Source organism: Python bivittatus, unplaced genomic scaffold (assembly GCF_059951505.1).
Source record: "Python bivittatus isolate LINGU-HERP-01145 unplaced genomic scaffold, Pbiv_v1 ctg000180_np1212, whole genome shotgun sequence".
In the NCBI taxonomy this organism is placed as follows: Eukaryota; Metazoa; Chordata; class Lepidosauria; order Squamata; family Pythonidae; genus Python; species Python bivittatus.
The window spans coordinates 3,840,360-3,860,625 of record NW_028277047.1 but is presented as its reverse complement, the minus strand read 5'-3'; the positions used below and the strand labels follow the sequence as shown (position 1 = coordinate 3,860,625).

General features: G+C 45.9%; 2 protein-coding genes across 3 annotated transcripts; one reads left to right on the top strand and one right to left on the bottom strand.

The window, feature by feature from the left end:
* Positions 1-1,173: 1,173 nt before the first annotated feature.
* GNG3 (G protein subunit gamma 3) lies at positions 1,174-5,211 on the bottom strand. Of its 2 annotated transcripts, none has more exons than XM_088137323.1 (3): positions 5,089-5,211; positions 3,261-3,369; positions 1,174-1,555 (listed from the first exon to the last, which is right to left on the bottom strand). In XM_088137323.1, the coding sequence occupies exons 2-3, from the start codon at positions 3,357-3,359 to the stop codon at positions 1,427-1,429; spliced, it is 228 nt and encodes a 75-aa protein (XP_087993449.1). In that variant the 5' UTR covers positions 3,360-3,369; positions 5,089-5,211; the 3' UTR covers positions 1,174-1,426. The 2 variants fall into 2 exon arrangements, with proteins under 2 accessions (XP_087993449.1, XP_007440996.1); XM_007440934.4 differs by having other exon boundaries at positions 3,261-3,366; positions 5,089-5,165.
* A 2,581-nt stretch (positions 5,212-7,792) lies between these two features.
* BSCL2 (BSCL2 lipid droplet biogenesis associated, seipin) lies at positions 7,793-20,142 on the top strand. Its single transcript, XM_007440937.3, has 11 exons — positions 7,793-7,921; positions 9,420-10,045; positions 10,823-10,904; positions 11,624-11,767; positions 12,438-12,572; positions 13,761-13,858; positions 15,780-15,921; positions 17,063-17,138; positions 18,254-18,325; positions 18,846-18,929; positions 19,811-20,142. The coding sequence occupies exons 2-11, from the start codon at positions 9,837-9,839 to the stop codon at positions 19,969-19,971; spliced, it is 1,203 nt and encodes a 400-aa protein (XP_007440999.1). The 5' UTR covers positions 7,793-7,921; positions 9,420-9,836; the 3' UTR covers positions 19,972-20,142.
* The last annotated feature ends 124 nt before the right edge of the window (positions 20,143-20,266 follow it).

The following is a 20,266-nucleotide window of genomic DNA, read 5'->3' as shown; positions in this document are numbered from 1 at the left end:
CTTAAAGTTACTGAGGTTGAGGAACCTGCTCTAGTGTATGAGAGACTAATCTCATTCTCGGCCAATTCTGCTGCTTTTCCCTCAATGGTGGAGTATTTAGGCTAGAAGGAGGCGAAAAACGGAGACAGTCCCGCGGCCCCAAACCTCCCAAGGGAAAAGACAAAAACCCAACTTCCAAAGTTGTTGACTGTTTTCTATCTCACTTCCTCCTAAAAAACAAAAATCGCCCTAAACCAGTGTTTTTCAACCTTGGCCACTTGAAGACGTGTGGACTTCAGCTCCCACAATTCCCCAGCCAGCTTGAATTCTGGGAGTTGAAGTCCACAGGTCTTCAAGTCGCCAAGGTTGAAAAACACTGCCCTCAAACCAGGCCTGTGACCATCTCCCCCCGCCCCCCGTGTCAGCTGGTGGCCCAAACCAGAGATTTTCACCTGGATGTTGTTTTCCTTCAAATCCCAAGTGGCACCTTTTCATTTCTGGTTCCTTTGCTTTGGCCTCAGACCTTTTCCCTAAGCTACCATTGCTTGAACAAACCCCACTTGTTTTGATTTGCACACCAACGGATCCATAAAGGAAACCCAGACTGGGTTCACATTATGGCTTAGCGCCAGCTCATTCTCCCCAAGAGGGAGAATCTTGGGGGACGGGAACGCTTCCACCCCCTCATTTTTATTGATCACAAAGAGTGCATTGCAATTCAGAACATCTTGAAGGTTGTGTATCTCCTATCCTGGAAAACTCTGGGTTGGAGATCCTTTGGAGTAAACCCTTAATACCTTCCCACCCCGTCCCCAAGTGGTCTAGCTCAACCACTAATCGGTTACACTGACTCCAGTAAATTTTATTAACTTTCTGTGCTCTCTGGTGTACAGAATGGGTGGAGAGTTGTGAGAAGAACCATCTGGGCCTGTCGTGGAAAGCTGGTGCCCTTCCATGGGGAGAATTTGGGGCAGGGGGGAGAGAGGAGAGGACCCGGTTCAACACCTTGATTCGGAGCTAAACTTTAGCCAAGGTGAAGGTGGTGGGGAGGCTGGACGTTAATACTGGAACGAAACCCCCTAGGTTGGATCCAAGGGCTTACAGATAATGCCTGATCTCCTTTTGCTCTAATTGGGGGGTACTCCGGTACCCTGATTTTTTCCCCCACCCCCTCAGAGCAAACAGCAGCTCCCCTCCTTCAAGGGGGAAGTGGGGCTGTTGAATTAGAGCCGTTAAAAGAGGTTCTGCTGCTCATCCTGATTTTGGGAGCCTGGGAAAATGGAGTCGAGGGGGGGGCTCTGCAGGAGAAAACCGATCTGCCGTGGAGCCCCCCCTTCTCTGCCCCCAATGATAGAGCCACCGGACTCCGCACTGACTGATGAGTATCTGGGGATGGGGGGAAAGGAAGGAGGCAGGACCCGGCATCAGGGGAGGGAGCAAAAATAGTTCAAAGCAGGGCACAGAAGAACTTTTTTTCTCGGAAGGGGTTTTCCGAGGTTGGCACGGGGCTAATGAGGGGATCCTCACAGGCGTGGGCATCGCAGTAGGTCATCAGGTCGGCTGCCGCTTTGGACACCTAAGGAGGGGAGGGAAAAAAAAGGAAATCATGGCTTGCCGCATCTCCCAGTAAGTTACCAATTATCGTCCCGGGCACGGCAAAGGAGAGATGGCATCGAGAAGATTGAGGGCTAGAAGATCTGGGCTGCAGTACTCTAGATAGGCACCAGGGGGCAGCCCTGAGAGAAAAACTAGCAACTGTACTTGCTGCCCCCTAGTGGCTACCTGGAGTACTGCAGCCCAGGTTTGGAGCCACCACCATTTGTCTAGGGCACTATTTCTCACCCTCATCAACTTTTGAGAGGTGTGGGCTTCAATTCCCAGAATTCCCCAGCCAGAGAAACACCGGTCTAGGGTATTTAGGTGGGAGTTTTAGCAGCCTTCGTCTGGCCAAAATGTGCCTGTTTTCATTTCATTTGGAGTTAACGTGATCTCTGGAGCCCCCAAACGGAGGGCTTTTTGAAATCAGGCTGTTAAAAGCCTGAAATTGCACCAAGGACTGTAAGAGGTTCACCTGCTGTTCAAACATTGGCTGTAAAAGGAAGGCATAGTTGATAAGAATTAAAATCCTCATTCCTTACTAAACCAGAATACCCGTGTTTGGGCAAGGTGCTGCACCATAATCATGGTTTATAAACAATAGTGGTTAAAACTAAGCTAAATAAACCAATGAATGTTAAGGCTGGTGAGAACCAAACCATCCTTTAAGCCATACATTGGCTAGGCGTGTTCTGTTGACACAACTGTTTGTCACTTTAGTTTTATGGCTTAGTGTGTTGCGCGAACACACTCAGACTAGATTCTCACATCCCTCCAAACCAGGAGTTGTGTAACCATGGTTTATCGAGTCGATTCAGTTGTTTTCACCTAATGCGCTACGTTTATTTATGTGCTTATTATAATGAAGTGCTATTTTAATCCAAACAAGGCTGTAAGGGCCTAACCTAAGGATGTGAAAATTACAACAAAATTGTCATAAAAATGATAGCAAGACGAAACAAGGGTGCCCTGAGGATCGGGCCCTCCTGCCTTCAAACCTGTAACAGGAAGGTCTCCATCACACATCCAATAACCAATTTTCAGCAGCGTTGCAAAACCAAGAGGTGGGAGCCCCATAAAATGGTGTTCCATACCTGTGAAGACTCATCCCCAGGGATCCCTCAAGATGTTCCTTAAGGGAAGGGTCTTGGAGAAATCCCACTCTTTCTGGTCAACCGCAAGATGAAGGCAATTCATAGATACCCAGGTCTAACCCATGAAGGCCTTTCAAGCTGACAACCTGTAACTTGGATTGTATTCAGCCAGCCATGCCTAGCTTGTGGTCTTTCCAATTTCAGCTACGACTCCCACCATTTTTTGCCAATGGCCGCGTTTCCTAAAGAGGTTGGGAATGATTGTTCTGCAGACTGGGGAGGTGGCCTTCTGCCCTAGCTGGCTTCACCCGGTAGCCTAGGCCCATCTAGAGCCCTTGAGTCGTTGAGTTGTGAAGGGACCACAAGGATCACGGTCCAGCCCAGTTAAACCATCCACGAAAGGTGGTTGTCCCGCTTCTCCTCAAACCTGAAGAAACCGCTCATCGCTTGGCCCGATAGGCCAACCAGGTTGCAAGCTATCATAGGAGCAGAGGCCCAGTTCTTCTGCACCGAAAAGCATCCATAGGATTTGGTGGCCCAGCTCTCTCGTTTCTCCCTAACCTTCCCCCTTCCCCACCTCCCTTTCCTCACCTTTATTCTGCACATGCTGGCCTCAATCTTCAGCTGCTCCACCATTTTGCGAGCTTGTCCTATGCTCATTGTGCTGTTGACGGGAGTTTCGCCCTTCATGGGGAATCTGCTGGGGAAGCCAGGGAGGAGAAGGAAGACAATCAAAGACCGTTGGCCATAATGGCAAAGTGGAAATGTTGAAGACGTTCTTTGAAATTGCTCCTGATCATATCCTTGCGAGCAACTTCTACAGAAGCAGAACTGTGGTCCATCTAAGCTTAGGGCTACATTGCAGTACTGCAGGGGACCACTAGATGGCGACCAAGCGATTTAGAAACCGCTAATGTGTTGCGCCACCTAGTGGGCGTCAGTAGGTTTGCAACCCTGTGACCTGTTCTCCAGGAGGTGGAGTAGGGTAGAGAGTACAGTTGGGAGTTTATGAATGCAAACCAAAGTGTACCATCCCTGTGTTACTCCTGCCTGAAGCTCTGGAGGGGAACTGCCGGTCATGTCATCAAGACTTAGACTAAGGTCTGACTTAGTAAAAGTCTTGCCGGGCCTCACCTGGGAACTGTATATCTTTGTTTTAAGAATATTTTTCTTTGGGGTGTATAGGATATCCTTGCAACAGATCTCTTGACTATCATGAGAAATATCTCTTGTCTCCTGCTTCTTTTCTGCACAGAATATGACACTGAAGCATGAATGGATCCCTCTCTGGATCTTAAATTGAGGACTAGTGACATGACTAGGCCCACGTTTGCACAGTGGGGGTTGAGGGTGTGGGCTGCATCTACTATGGCACAAATGTCATTTTGCACCATTGTTAAACAGGTTGGTTCACTTCCAAACTGACCTTTTGCAGGGGCCCCCGTGGCTGACTTCCCACAACTTGAAAAACTATGGTTTCCTTAGCTTGCTCGTAGCAACCCCAACCCAGCTGGATTCATGCAACACATAAACCGCACTTGACAACATTTGGGGTGTAGTTAGGTTCACACAACATACTAAGTCACAAATAAATCCGTGTCCTCGACATGTGTGAATGTAGACACAGGAAGAACGTAGGGAGAAAGGTGTGAGAGAGGGATAACCATACATAAAAATAATTCCAGAATAACAAAAGAGACCATTTTCTCTTCCCATCAACTAAGCATCAAAATGACCTTTAGGGCCTCATTCAAAAACAGGAAGGTTCGTTGTTTTTCCTTCAGTGACCAAATCTTGCATATGATAAATCTGAATTAACTTCCCCAGATTCTCTCGGTAGAAAAACATCTCTTTGGGTCTGATCCTTTATAAATTCCAGCCCCCCCAACAAATGTCCCCCGCCTCATGCTGAAATGTCCCTGCCCCACCTCCCCCATTCATTTTCTGCCACAACCTATTCCTCCTCTTCCTCTGCTATCAGATGCAACCAAGAGAAAAAGAAAGAACAAAAAAATCTGTTGAAAAAAGGAGAGAGATTACAAAACACAAGACGGTCCCGATGCAACACCCAAAGCCACTCAGAGCCTCTCCCAGAAAGGAGAGACAGAAAAAAATCTCGGCTTGTTTTTTTTCCTATTTCCATCTGTGGCTCCCAACCCCAATGGAGAGCAAGATCGATCTATCTATCTATCTATCTATCTATCTATCTATCTATCTATCTATCTATCTATCTATCTATCTATCTATCTATCTATCTATCTTCCGTAGCATCCCAGAGCAATAGGGCAGGTCCCATTTCACCTTTTTCTCCACCCTGCAGAAATGAGCTTTATTCTGGCCATGGAAATCTTTTCGTTCCCAAACCTGATCGAAAGAATTCGAGAAAGAGAAAGAGAAGGTCAAGCCAAAAGCCACACACCTTTGTAGAGGTTTTCCGCTGAGAAGGGAGATGGAGCAAAGTCGGACCGTTCAGGCGGGAGGCTCAGATGATCTGGGTAGGATCACCTGGGTTTGGGTGGCACAGGAAGCTGGGGGGGGGGTGCCCACTGCAGCAGCCCCTGCGGGATCCTCTCCAAGGCGGATGAGCCGACGCGGCTGTTTGCCCCAGCTCCCTAAGACGTTTGGCACATCTTGCCCGAGATGAAATCTAATTCCATTGATCGATACCTTGAGGATGCTACAAGGCAATTAATGCTGGGACCAAACCATCTCTTAAGGCGGGGGGGTGGCGGATGGTACCCCCACCTAGACAGTCCTCGTTTCCAAACCTGGATTGGAAAGGGGGGTTGATGTAGCCAGGATCGATTATGAAAGAGGCTGATTGGGGAGGGGGCAGGAAGGGAGGAGCGGAGTCAAAAGAGAGTGGTTGTGTGACTTTGCGAACCCCCCCCCTTGTGCAAATATGAACGCCAGGGAGCTGCAGTATTGTCAGCAATCCCTTTCATTTAAAAATCTGACATCAACACCCATCGCCAACCTTTTTTTGTAGCCCTCCCAGTTCATGGGGCATCAGGGTTACACAAACTAGCTTCTTTCCCTGCATCACCTTGAAAGGAGCCCTGTGGGTGAGGTCTGTAACATATGTGCATAAGGAAGGAAGGAAGGAAGGAAGGAAGGAAGGAAGGAAGGAAGGAAGGAAGGGAAAGGAAAGAGAAAGAGAAAGAGAAAGAGAAAGAGAAAGAGAAAGAGAAAGAGAAAGAGAAAGAGAAAGAAAGAAAGAAAGAAAAAGAAAGAAAGAAAGAAAGAAAGAAAGAAAGAAAAAGAGAAAGGAGGGGAGGGAGGGGGAAAGGAAAGGAAAGGAAATGAAATTATGGCTTATGTTCTATGAACCCAGTTTATTCAAGAAACAAGCTGGAACAAACCATGGCAAACGTGGGCACATCTCTGAAGAAACATACATAGCAACCAAAGTGAACCCAAAGTCAAACTTAAAAGATTGTTGAAGAATGAAAAACACTACAGCTTATCAACTAAAGCCAAGCGCAAAATGATTTCTCAAACAGACGATGTATGAGATTTAAAAGATTTAAAGGGATCTAAACCCCAACATTTACATACCTCTGAAGGAAAAAGAAAAAAAGATTTGTTTTGTTTTGTTATTTTTGCCTGAGATATCACATATATATTTGGCCAGCATAATTTTAGAAGAGGGGTTTCTTCATTCCTGTAAGCAAAGCTGGAGCATTTAATAGAGCTACAGTTTCTTTAAGACTGTGCAGTATAAATATCTCCTTTATGTTGGAAATTCCTGTCCCAAGAAATCTTATGCTTGGCCCCACGATAACTTTTAAACAGGGCTTCACAGCCCATTTATTTTTAGCAATGTTTTGTTACAGCATTGGGCTGATTTCGTGGGCTGAGATGTTTTATTAGGCTAGAATTTAAATCATTCTTCTAGATTATTTAAACAGGCATATGCTGGTCTGTTTTTAAAGCTGTAACCCACTCCTAACTTCCCAGAGGGTAGGTTCCTGTTAACTTGATGACTCATTGTTCTAAGTTGGGGTTTATTTAACCATGATTTGTTCACACAACATGCTAAGCTATAAGAACACAGCCAATTGTGGCTTATTCATTGAACTGTAGGTAAAGAAATTGAAGCTTTAGTGTAAAATGTGTACCAGGTCAAAACTTCTTAAACGGGTATATACAGAATTGCACTCCAAATGGCTTTTTTACAGTACGATTAGACACCCGTTCAATGTTCCCACCAAGGTTAGTGACTTGATTTTAGATGCCTTCAGTGGGGGTTGCCTTTAAAAGGGTACGTGAATTACATTGCACTGTGAGGCCATCATCCTAAATGTCTTTACAGGGAGTGTGTCCCGTGAAACTAAATGGGATTTACCAATGAGTAAATAGTTTTAAGATTGTGCTATAAACTTGGGGAAGTTATAGAAAGAAATAATTTGAGTTATAATGCTGACTCAGTTCCATATAATGTAATGATCCAGTGCCCGAGTCTTAAAAGATCAAAGGCTCCACAATTCATGATTGCGATAAACTTTCCACTTTTGCCAGATCAGTGGCTGGGTATATATAATGTTCGGGGCTCATGTTTGTCCTATTACAATTTAGAGGGATGACCTGGTTCACCCGACCTGCTAAGAAAATGGTTGCATTGTCACAGTACGCCGAATTGCAAGCTTTTAAACAAAGCTGGATAATTTATTTTAACAGAGCTTCAGTTTCTTTAAGGACTCGCAATATAGATATTGGATATTCCCTTCCCAAGGAATAGACACGTAGCCCCACAAATCTAGTGTTGTGCGAAGGCAGGCCCCAACTCCTAAGGAAGGATAAGATATATTTAATTATGAAATTAAGGATCCCTGTTTCACTGCTAGAAGAATCAGAAAGCAGGGAAGCCTTTGGCCGACCTCTCTCAAGCTCAGCATTTTCCTGATCGGGAGCCCAACGGGCATCCTTTCCCTCAGCCTCTGAGGAAGAGAAGGCACCAAAGTGGTCCCCCGCTTCTGCCGGTCTCCATGGAAACGGGAGGCAGGCGGCAGCATCCCTCGGGCCACGTGACTGGAAGATGCTCGCCGGCGGCTGCAGCCGCTTTGCCAAAAGGCCCGCCTCTCCTCCTCCTCCTCTTCTTCCCCCTCCCTTCCGAAGTCTCGCCGGGGGCGGGGCCAAACCCGGAAGAGGTAGAGCCAGACCCACATTTGGGAAAGAGACAAAAGGTGGGGGGGAAGAGTTTAAAGGGAGAAGGCAGAGGAGCAGCAGCAGCAGCGCTGGAAGTCATTCAGGTGCTTTAATCTTCTCCCTAATGGAAACTCCCCATGCCCTATTTGCTTTTTTTCTGCCCTCCCCCAGGGTTGCAAGCCAGGAGGATGGGGCTTTCAACATGCCCCCCATTTTACTTAAGCGTTCTTTTCCCCCATATTTTCCTTCCCCACCTATGCCTCCCGGCTTCCCTCCAGCATCTCTCTGCATTTGCTAGCCTCTGTTTCTCTTCCAAACTGAGATGGGATGTAAACATTGGTTTGTTGGGGGGGGAGCTTCCCTTCTCCCAAACAAGCTAAACCAAGATCTGGATACTGTATGTCGCTTGTCCTCTTTGTCTCCCCGTTTCTAATAACCAGGTCCCCCCACTTTCCTTTATAAAAAGGGACAATGCCTTCTTTATTCTCCTGTTCCCTCCCCCCCCCTTGGTGTGTAAAACGGGGAACCTCTGTATGTGTAAATTTGCAGATTTCTGTCTCGTTTTGTATTAGTTCTGCATGGATTTGTTTTGATTATTTATTTATGTTTAATGTCCTAAAGAGTCCCTAGAATTTAGCTAGAAACTAAATCAGGCATTGCGGGGAAAGGGGATGTAATCCTCAATTTGTAAAGGCCTTTCTTGTACGGTAGCCAGAGCACGATGCGGGTGTAAAGAGAGTATTAGTAAATCAGAAGGTGTCCTTTTGGAGAACGGTGAAATTTTCTGGTTCGCAGTCTTCAAACACTGGCAGGTGTACAAAAGACTCGAGTAATTCTGTTGGGGGTTTGCGAACTCCAGAAGAGCCGGTGTGTCTCTGAATGTCGGCATGCCTGAATTTTGATTTGGGATTTTACTGGAGGTCTCTACTCCTCCTAGCAATTTAGGACGGTAACTTTGAAGCAAGAGCTGATTTTGAATTCGTTCCTGGCCCAAGGTTTGCATTCTCGCCTGCGAAAAGGAAATATTAAATCCTTTGTTTTGGTGGGGTATTTGTGCAGCTCCGATCCCCCGTTTCTGAATTCTGAATTAGGAGCTTTGCACTGCAATAACTCAAACGTAACTGTATTTATATGCTGTTCTCTTCTCCCCCCATTTACAGAAATCAAATTCTTTAAACAAAAAAACTGTTTCAAACTAGGCCTTGGCGTCGCTTAGATAAAGGAGGAGGCTTTGGGGACCCAATGCATTACTCGTGTCCTTTCATTTAGAAAACTGGTGCCTGCTTTTCAATATGCTGAGGTGGTTAAATGTTCTGCAAGGAGTTGCAAAAATGGTTGCCTCTAACCCAGTTCTTGACCAGCGCCATCAGAGTTACCCAAACAGAATTGGTAAAGAACTGGGTCAGAGGCTGAATTCTCAGGGGTTAGGATTTCTACATCCCACCCTTTGCTGTTTTACCCTCTTTTGTCTGAGAAATGTAGCACTCCATCCTGGTCAAAATCCATCCTGCAGGCAAAAGTTGAATGCAAGAAGGAGTCCGGATCTGCAAGAGCGGGTTCCTGCAATAACCCTGGATCTATTTTATCTTTTTCCGTCCCTAGGAACCTTCCAGGCCCCTGGGGAGCGGAGTCTAAAGAACAGCCTAATTTCTAAGAGGAAGGGGGGCCTAGGTTTGGTGCCCCCCCATCTAGCATGCTCTGGTGCCCTCGCTGATTCTAAGCTGCCTGTTTTTCTCATGAAGCCAAGCTGCCTTCGGAAACCCACAATTGCACAAATGGAGTGGCGTGCCATCCACAAGCCAGTCCTCTTTGCCCACGTTTTGTCTTCCAGCTAGAATTACCAGAATGCTGTAATTTTTTGTTTTCATTAGCTTCTTCATTGCACAAGGGACTCCTGTTATATTTCTCTGCTTTTTCCTGCTGCCAAAGCTGGGCACTTGTTTCTCCAAGGCGGGTGGATCCCGTAATGTATTGACTGCTTTCCCGGATCGCCGTGGGTTGCCTTCGCCAGACGGTGCCATGTCAGGAAGCCCCGGACCTTTCTTGGCGTGGGCGCAAGAAGTAGCCACCCTGCTTATGTTGAGGGTGCGCCGCACGGTCCTGCAGACGGCCATTCTACTCTGCGTGCTGTTACTACTGCTGTGGATCTCAATCTTCCTTTACGGCAGTTTCTATTATTCTTACATGCCTACGGTCAGCTACGTCAGTCCTGTGCACTACCAGTTCAGGTTAGTTTCGTTGATGGGGTCTGGATGGGTGATGGAATTCAGGGCCCCTTATCAACCAAAGTCATCCTTTGGGTTCTGTACTCACAGTTGTTTGGTGGTGGTTAACAGCAGAGCAGGGACTTTTCTGTGGTGGTCCTCCGACTTTGTAATTTGATGTTCACCCAGCATCGTCTCTACTGGCTGTTGTGTAAGCATCTGGCGAAGACAGATCTACTTTCCTGAATGTTTAAACTAAACACGCAGCTTAGTGGGAATTACTGGGCCACTAATCATGCACTTTTAAAAGCTGATAGCGATTTTATTGGGTATTCAGTCCAACCCTCTCTGAAAGCTGTAAAATTCCAGCTGTGAGGTCTCAGCTTGGAATTCTTCAGGAAAAATAGTCCACCATCTGAGCCTGCCTGCTCCATTTCAACATCTGGACGTTTTCCCTAAATCTGGTTAAAATCCTTTTTCTTGGCTATAGAACCAATTTGGTGTGGGAGCAATAGAAAACGTGCACTTCTTTCTGTCCTCAGGTTCTTTAGCAAGAGTGTATCCTAAATTATGCTGCAGAAAAACTGTGTTTATGTGAGGAGGGACTGTGTGTTTCTAGAGCCCAAAATAGATTCCCAACCATTGAATTATTTAAGTCTAATTTCTTTTGTACCAGGCTCGGTTAATTGGTAGGGTGATTCTTTGCCCAAAAAATGACACCCAAAGAAGTGGATCTATAAATCTCAGGTGTGCTGAACCATCATCTGAATCTGATTTGGGGAAATGTTTGACCTTTTTCAGGACAGGTTGTGGCCTCCCAGGGCCTGAACTCTGCTCCTTTCCTGTAGCCAACATTTCTTTCATCAAGGACAGCCGTGACCAGGTAACTGATTTTCTTTTAACTGCTCTGTTTTGAAATTAAATGGAACATGGTTGCAGGAAGAAGAAGCTGTGAAGCTTTTGTTCTTCCACAACTTCTGATGATTTGGATTCCTCGTTCCTTCCTTCTCTCCAACTTTTAAGGCAGGGGAAAGCAACTTGTTAAGGACTAGCTTGGTCGCCACGGGTGGTTAGAAACGGGATGCGGGCAACCAGATAGAAGTCTCTGGGCGCAAGCATGCCAGAGCAGGAAAGTCCGTTGCATTCGGCACAGAAACATCATCAGTGGCACGACATTCCTTTTAAACCGCTTCGAAATTGCGTAAGAAATAAGGTGAAATTCAGATCAGGCCTGGAATTCTTGGCGCACGGTTTTATCTACGAGGCGACGCCCATTCTGCGCAACCCGACAATTAAGTCGGCGTAGTTTATTGCCCCATGCAAGACCTGTTGAGCTGACTCAACCCACGTTGTGTTTGTCTCCTTGTTGCTTGAAAGGAAGGAACGCCGGCTTGTCCCCTGCAAGGGTCTCCTCACAGACTTCATCTGGGTTGTAGGCTTGGTCAACCCATATGGTAGAATGTGTAAGATGAAGTTCGGCCTCCAGTATTTCTCCCCGTTGGCCAGATTAGTTTGTCATTCATCACCATCTGATGATGAAGCCCCACCAACGAAGAAATGTTAAGAGTTTCACAGATAAAGAGGTTCTGTTCCCTCCACCAGGTTCTCATGTATGGCCAACCCTATCGAATTTCGCTTGAACTGGAATTGCCCGAGTCTCCCGTCAATCAGAATCTGGGCATGTTCATGGTTGTGATTTCCTGTTACACCAAAGGCGGTCGGGTCATTTCTTCGTCGGCTCGAGCTGTAAGTCTGGGATTTTGAATCTGCCCGTTTACTTGTCAGAAATGGGAGGTTCCCAGGTACCTTCAAAGGAGATTAGATTTTTGATGGACAGGATCAGCTTTTTAGATCGGCTCTTGCAAAAGGGTAGGGCTGAAGTGTGTTAGATAACTTCATCCCTTTATTAATTTCACGTTGATGGATGATGGCCAAACCTTACTTTGAAGTGCAACAAAAGGAGGTTGAAACTTTAGAACGTAACTCTTGCCCAGTATTTGTGGAGAACGCAGGTCCTGAAAATCTGGAACCCTATCGGGACCTCTTGGGAAAACAGCTGAGAGGCAAACTCTGGCCTATTTATTCTTCAATCTTGATTACTTTAATACATCGATGCCTCAATCTTCAGCCTGAAAGAGGGGGGAAAACAAAACGAAGTTGCTCATATTCAAGCTGGTCTCGCACGGGTGAACCAAACCTGATTCCCACCTTGCAGCAAACCACATTTTATTAACCACTGTGCTTACTATGTGGGTTTACTGAGTCAGAATGGAGATGGACCCAGCTCTTTGACCTGTCTAGGTTGGATGGTTTTGTCTGAGCAGGGAGTGAAACATTGCTCATTTTATAAAGGGCAGTAGCAAAGCGATTCATGGGTTGTTGACCTCTTACTGATGAATTTCCTTCCTTCCTGTAGGCCATGTTACACTATCGTTCAGGCCTGTTGCAGATGCTCGACACGCTCGCTTTTGCTGGCCTCTTCCTAACTGGGTTTACGGAACAGAAACAAACTGTGGAAGTTGAGCTGTTCTCAGATTACAAAGAAGATTCGGTAAGATATTCTTTGTCCCCTATGAAGCTTTGAATTCAGCTCCCTGAAGATTCCCCTACTTCCCTCCCTCTAAGGCAGATATCTAACTTTAAAGAAACTAACTATCTTTTAAAGAAGGCTTTGATTTTTCCCATCCTACGCCTCTGTGGAGTGGGGCAGGTAAAGAGAACTGGCTGAACAGAGATTTGATCCCAGATCTGAGTGACGTAAAGCCCACAGTCTGGCTTGGCGCTTCTTAATTTAGAGCTGTCCTAACATGTTGGATTTCATTTTGCCAATCTGGGCAGTGGGCGTTGAAATCCAGCCCTTCTGGAAGCGGATCAAGTTGGGGAACTTTGGTTTAATTGTGTTGCAATCGTGTAATGTAATTTTGGAAGCTGGGAAGAAACGTCTGGTCCTTGAGTTTCCACTAGAGGGGACTAAAATCCCTCTGAATGCCAGCATAGCTTCGACCCGTGTTTCTCAACCTGAACAACTTTAAAATATATGGACTTCAACTCCCAGAATTCCCCAGCTAGCATGCTGGCTGGGGAATTCTGGGAATTGAAGTCCACATATCTTGAAGATTGAGAAACACTGGCTTAGACAATAAGACTTAAAAGGCTTCAGTTTCAAATCTCACCGTTCTCATGATCTCCGTGAGTGATCTCTGGGTAAGCTGTTTTCTTGAGCTCCAACAGATGCCAGATTTTTTATTCGTTCTCCTGTATAAAGGTACAGAAATGGAAATTTGGGGGTCAGATTTTCGTATGTTTCCTATTCTCCTTTCTAACATGTAGCTAAAACCTTGTAGGGGTGCTTGGCTGGAGCTTCTGAGTGCAATTTTTTTTTTTATTGCAGAGTTTTTTCTAAAGACGCTGCAGAGAAATAGAGCATTTATTACCCCAGGCCTTGGTGTAGGATTGGTGATAAGCCCCTATAAGATTTGGTTTTCTTTTGTATGGTTCTTCTCAAACATCTCTTGCTTTTTAAATGTTATTATTCTATTGTTTGTAGTGTAAAGCGCCCGGAGTCGTTGGGCGTTTTTTAAACCCACGCAAATAAAGAAATACAATGTTTGGGATCAGGAAAATGTTTCTCCTATCTTTTTGTAGGGCATGTGGTGGGAAAATAATCTGAGAATACAGCGTGCCAGGCAGGAATTGCACAGCCTTGACCTCCGTATTTTGTTTTTCGCTTTCTTTGTAGTACATCCCAACCACTGGGGCAGTTATTGAAATCCAAACCACTAGAATCCAGATTTATGGGGCGCAGCTGAGAATCCACGCGCATTTCACTGGATTGCGGTGAGGAGGGGAGTCATGCCGGGCGTTTGGGAAGGGAGCAAGCTCCGTTTTTCCCTACGCGAGGGGATAAACGTGGGAAGATTTTCTGGTTGGAATTGGGAGCGAGCTGTCCGGATCTGTTCTGGTTGCCAGGCAAACCCAACTGTTCTTAGCAGGGTTGGAACCACTTTCTAGAGATACTGTCAGGTTCAGCCCAAAGAACTGATGTCCAATGTCTCTTGGACATTGCAAATACAGTTCGGTTGCGTTTATTAGCTACAGCCTCCAGACAGAAAATCTCCCCAGACTGGACCCTGGTTCCCAAGCCAGCCAGCCACAACTCCGTGAATTCCTTAGGAAGGTGCCAGCCTCATCTTCTTGAACTTCCCACACTCCTGCTGGGGGCTAAGGACACGCTTATCTCCCTGAGCCTGGCCTTCATAAGTCCATTCCATCACAGATACAAACTCCCGGCGTTGCGTTAGCTGTGAATTGCCTCAACGTCATCTGTTGAGTCAACTTGCACAGCCAGCCAGTGGCTTTACCCACCCTGCTCATTTCTAGACATCCGGACCGATTCTTCCCTGCTAAGATTTCAAAGAGACTTGACTTCTTCTTCTGTTGGGCCTTTGGCGATGGGATGGAAAGCAAAGCTAGACCAGAAGTGTGCATGCATTGTTCATAAAAGAGAAGGAGCAAGGAACATCTTCCATATTTATTTGTTTTATTGATTTATCGTATTTCTATAGCCGCCCCTCTCACACAAGGTGACTCTGGGTGGCGTACAACCATTACAAAGTATAAATATAGTGGAACCTCGGTTTACGAACTTAATTCGTTCCGTGACTCTGGCCGCAACCCAAATTGGTCACAACTCGAAGCAAATTTCCCCATAAGGTTCAGTGTAATTACCGTTAATCCGTTCTGGCGTGGAGGACAGGGAGGCAGCTATTGCTTGGAGGGAGAGTCCCCCTCCCTACGACCACGTGTCACGGGTGGAAAATGGCCGCGGACCATGTGTCAGGGTGGAAAAATGGCCGCGGACCACGTGTCAGGGGCGGAAAATGGCCGCGGACCACGTGTCGGGCGGAAAATGGCCGTGGATCACGTGTCAGGGGCGGAAAATGGCCGCGGACCACGTGTCAGGGGCGGAAAATGGCCACGGACCACGTGTCAGGGGCGGAAAATGGCCGCGGACCACGTGTCAGGCGGAAAAATGGCCGCGGACCACGTGTCGGGCGGAAAATGGCCGCGGACCGTGTCACGGGAGGGAAAATGGCCGCGTATCCTGTTCGTACCCCGAGGCGGAGTTCACAAACCGAAGCAAAATTTTGTGGCCGGAGCTGGTCGTAACCCGAAAAGTTCGTTAACAGAAGCGTTCGTAACCCGAGGTTCCACTGTACATAAAAACAGTTCCACGTAAAAAACTAAAAACACACAAAATAGGAGGGGATGAAAGGAATAAGGGAGCCATCATAAAATATCCTGGAGGCGTGGCGTTATTGGCTGAGAACGACGTGGAAATCGGCGGCCAAATCAATCAACAGGCAAACAAGCTGCATTTTACCTTTTTTTTTTAATCCATTCCATCGTGTCCGATTCTCGGAGACTGCCCGGACGAGCCCCTGCGGTTTTCTGGGCAAGGGTTTTCAAAGTGGTTTGCCATTGCCTCCGCCCTAGGGCTGAGAGAAACTGACCGGCTCAAGGTCCCCTCCAGCTTCTAGCTTCTAACCCACTCTCGTTTTCTGGATCATTTCACGTTGACTTAACGTAAAAACCCGATGACAACAAAGGAGAAGTCGGGACCAACGGGAACCCCGCCGTAGTCAGCCGAGCCAAAATTCAGCCACTAAGGCTTTAATTTAATTTAAGGAACAAAAGGCCCAGAAGCGTGGGAGCGTGGACTTTTAACCAACCTTTCTTCCTATCCTGGGCCCCGCAGGTACCTTCTTTACAACTTCCCCGTGACGTCTGCCATTTTGGGGGTGGTAAGCAACTTCACTTTCCTGAGCGTCATCGTCCTCTTCAGCTACCTGCAATGGATCTGGGGCAGTTTGTGGCCTAAAGAAACTCTCTCTGTCCAGGTGGGTTTGCTGGGATGAGGGTTGGTTTGTCTGTCGTGACCTGCACGCACACACTTACATGCACACGCACACCCCCTTTTAGCTGAGAAAGGGTCTGTAGATTCACAGCCCCTGCTTTCTGTACAAACATTCTCCCTTTATCTGCAGATAAGGAGCCATTCTGGCCAGCTTTAGACTAAAGTTCCCATCCCATCGTTTACTAAAGCTTAGCTCAAGACATTTCTCCAAGGCTATTGAATTCCTGCTATTCTCTCTCTTTTTTCCCCCCTCTTTTACAATGTTTTCCCAATGAATCTCTATTTTACGAACGAAATGCAAAATGCAAAGGGAAGGAAAAAACACAAATTGTGTCAAAGAAGGAGGAGGGGAAAGCGGAAAAGAACAAAAATACATAAGAAAGTATATCGATATCGATCCAAAGATAGATATTTATATATCAATACATTGGAGCCGTGATTCATTGGTTATCAGTTGCGGATCCATGTTGCAAACCGCTGAATGGTGGATCCGTATATTTGTCATCCTGATGCTGAAGAATAAGTCTTTTGACCATAAATCTATTTTCTTTGTCCAGAAATCAACTCCCAACTTCAAAAGAATGTAAACATCTGAAAATATGAAATTGTGAAGCTGACTTAATACATGTCATTGCTCCTTACCGATAATTCCTGCTACTCTCCCTGTAATCAGCTTGCTTTCTAAAGTTCCCTTTATTAAGCAGGCTCCCGCCATTAATACGATTAAATGGTATTTAATGATTTTGCACCGCGCCTAATTATAAGCACATGAAAAATAAAATTGTCACCTTTGGGTCCAGCAGTCTGACCAATTTTGGTTAGGAGAATGATGTGAGCGCTGACTTATCCCTTCTTGAAAGATAAATAGATTTATTTGAAGCAGCCTTGCCCTGCCAGTCCTCTACACGTCATGTAAGAGCTAAAGTTGTTTGCCTTAAACTCAGGTAAACCCCAAAACCTTGCATGAATTGTTGATCTCTACTTCCACCACCATTATCCGTGTTTGGGTAAAGGAATAAGCTGTGACTATACTTGAAATGAACTCAGCAAGCACTCATCCACTGTTGCGGAACGGAGTCCGAATGAAAGAAAAATTCACATTATTTTTTTTCATTTCCAAACAGATACCTGGTCAGGAAAAATCTGGAGCGGTACAAGTCTTGGAAGATTCACGTCGACAGGTTCTGTTTCCTAAAGATGGTAAGGCTGTTTGCGATCAGACCCTTTTTAACAACTCTTGGTTCAACCCCCAAGGGAAGAAGACGCAAAATCCGGGGATGGCGGGGTTTGGAGGCTGTAAGACCAGACGAGAGGGTCTCGCTTTGCAAAAGTTGGACGTCATTCCGCTTTCTCCAGATGTGCGGCTTACAGCTGTATTCCCCCACCAGGCCTTGCACGTAACAGCTGAAATCTCTTGCTCCCCATATATAATCATATATATAAGTTATACGAAACCCTTTTCCTTAACCCCTTGTGTTAATAATCTCCCTGCATTTAAATACAGACGGGCTTTTGGTAGGACTAAAGATCTTCCCCTCTCAGACGTTATGGGGGAGATATAAGGGAATTAGCAACTCCCGTCCTGGGAGACGGGCCGTCCGATAACTATGAGAAATAAATGAAAAATTAATCAATCAAAGAGCGTTTCCTTGACATAGAGTCAACGGAGCATACGCCCCTCTGTTGTAGCTTTTATCTCCGTTTGCGTAAGGGTTTGGTTAATCCCATTTTAATTTTTTTGATCCCTTAAGCTTTGACAGAACGACACTCACCCAAGAATAAAGATATAAAGAACAAAGTAGAAGAGAAACAGCTACTAACCAAACCAAAATAAAAACGTTATGAAAAAAATAAACTTTGGGGTAACGCGTTCTCCCCTTCCCTGTATTTCCCCAACCGCTAACCCCTACCTAAATATTGGTACTGTCGGTAAATCCCATTTTAACATTCTTTTTTGGACGTTCATCCATTTTACATTCAATAGCTTCTTTGTGATTAAATTCTTCAAGGGACTCTAGCGGTGGCAAAAATGTTAGCTGGGGTTATTAGGATAAAGAAGCAAATGGATTTTAATGTATCTAGGGATATGGAGGGCTATGATGAGGGAAGTTTATATCAATGTGGATATTTCCCAGTATTATGTTATGGTCTGTAGGCTGGTTTAAATAAACTGGCTGCTGGGAATCTCAACCAGAGTGGCAGGATTAAGGATGCTGGGAGTGAGAAGGGCAGTCAAAGATTGCACTTGATCCCATAAACGGAAGTAAATTGTGATTTTGCAAGATGTGTGAGTTTCCCCCCCCCCCCTTTTGCAGCCTCTGAAGAGACTCCTCTGCCACAGCCAGAAGATGTGGGAGTTGCTGAAGGAGAAAAATTGCCCAAGACAGGTGCGTTACTTTTAAACTCTCTTTCCCCTTTCGGCAAATCCCGGATCCATCTCGAGGAACAATAAAATTGCTTCCTTGGAACAGTCCAAAAATCCAAGCATTTTACAGTTTTTGATCCTCTTGCCTACAAATGCTTTTCCTCTCCTTAATGGTTTTCTTTGAATCCCAAATCTCAAGATTCTCGATTAGTCAATATTCATATTCATCCATATTCTTGATTCCTCTGCAGGGTTTTGTTGGGTTAGGTGGCAGGCCCTCATTTGAAAACTTCTGCTTTGATTTGTGGAGAGAGAAAGAAATCCTAAAGGCCTTGATCTGCTCCGTTGTTCCCTGGGGTCTCTTCGATAACCCTGTTCTGCTTAAATCATGGTTTAATGTTTCGGACATTGTGTTAGCCTAGCTATGAGAGTATAAATCAGAACGAAATCACAGCGACTTCAAATCTTTCTTTGCTCCTGTAACACCCACCTGTTTCTTAACCTTAACTTTTCATTTTCTCAATTTTATTCCCCTTGTGTAGCTCCTACAACACAGGTAAAGAAAAGCAGCCTTGGAAAATCGGATTTTGGAACAGAATCTAGCCTGGGCCCCAGCTCCAATGAAGGTGATTTGCAATTTTTCCACGCCTCGCACTTGCTTTTCTATTCGCTTTTCGGTTTTGCATTTGAATGCAAAGAACCAACTTCTCCCCAACCTTCTCAGACGGACTCGCGTTGTGCAAAATCTCACGGCACGGTTAGCTTGGCTCATCTTCGGCGCTCAGAGACGTACCTGCTGTCGAATTCATAAATGCAGATCGATGCCACCCAAGTGGCTTCAGGAGCAATTTTATACGCTGCCCCCGTGGATCAGTTTTAAAAAAAAAAATCTGTCTCTTTTGCATTGTACGGCAAAGACCCCCAGATTTTGCCGGACAAACCCCTAGAATTTCCTTTGCAGAGTTTCCTAAATTCTCCACTTTCTGAGATCTGGCAAAGTTGGTTCCATTCGCTCTAAAGTGGTTGGCTTGGTTTGGTAAATCTAACCTTATGCTTCGTAAAAGTTAGTTGCTTAAAAAAAGCATTCTTTTTCTGCTTTAGAGGGTCCATTTGCTGTTGGCTGATTAAATGTCATTAAGTTGGGGTCAAATTCCTGACTCCAGATGGCTTTTCTTCAGAAGGATGGGTCTTCCGCGAGTCCTTTGGGATCCCTCGGGTGGGGGGTGGTCTTCGTTGCTCTGATCTCTCCATCCTGCAATTGATCTTTCTTGTTTTCTGGCCAGTCGGTCGTATCTTCAAAAGTCTTCTGCACCCCAAAGGTCCAAAGCTTTGAGATCCTTTCCGTCCTGCATCTCCAAAATCCAGCTTTGCCTCTGTGCAAAGCGTCCCAAGAAAACCGATGGTTTACGTGATTTGAAGTTTTGGGGTCTCCAGGTCAACGCGGATAATGTTCCCCACCCTCCTTCCGATCGGATCCTGATTCTTGGGGGGTTTCTTCTATTGACAGAGGCAGATTATGACTCTCTCGATGATGGTTCTCTGCTTGCTGAGGTCAACTTTCCCACCACTTCCCTGGAGGGGAATGGCTCGGATCTGCTGCCCCCCTTGACCAAGACCCTCAACCCAGGCTCAGAGATCCGTCAGAGAAGCAGCTGCTCCAGTTCCTGAGCAGGCTTGGGTGCGAATCATGCCAGGAACCTCACTTTGCAGTCTCAGTAGCCCGCCACAGGCCTTCCTCTCCCGAGGGCTGCATTTACTCCACGCTTAATGTTTACATTCCAGTACCTTCTCCTTACCAAGAAACACTGTAAGTTAAATAAAAGTTGAACTACGAATCACTAACCAACAGTCTGCTGTCCATCTTGTGATTATAAACCTTCCTCTGGAGAATGGGAATTGGGAGGTCTTGCAGTCGAGGAGGCATATACCGTATATATTCACGGATAAGCCAAGAAGTTCAGGT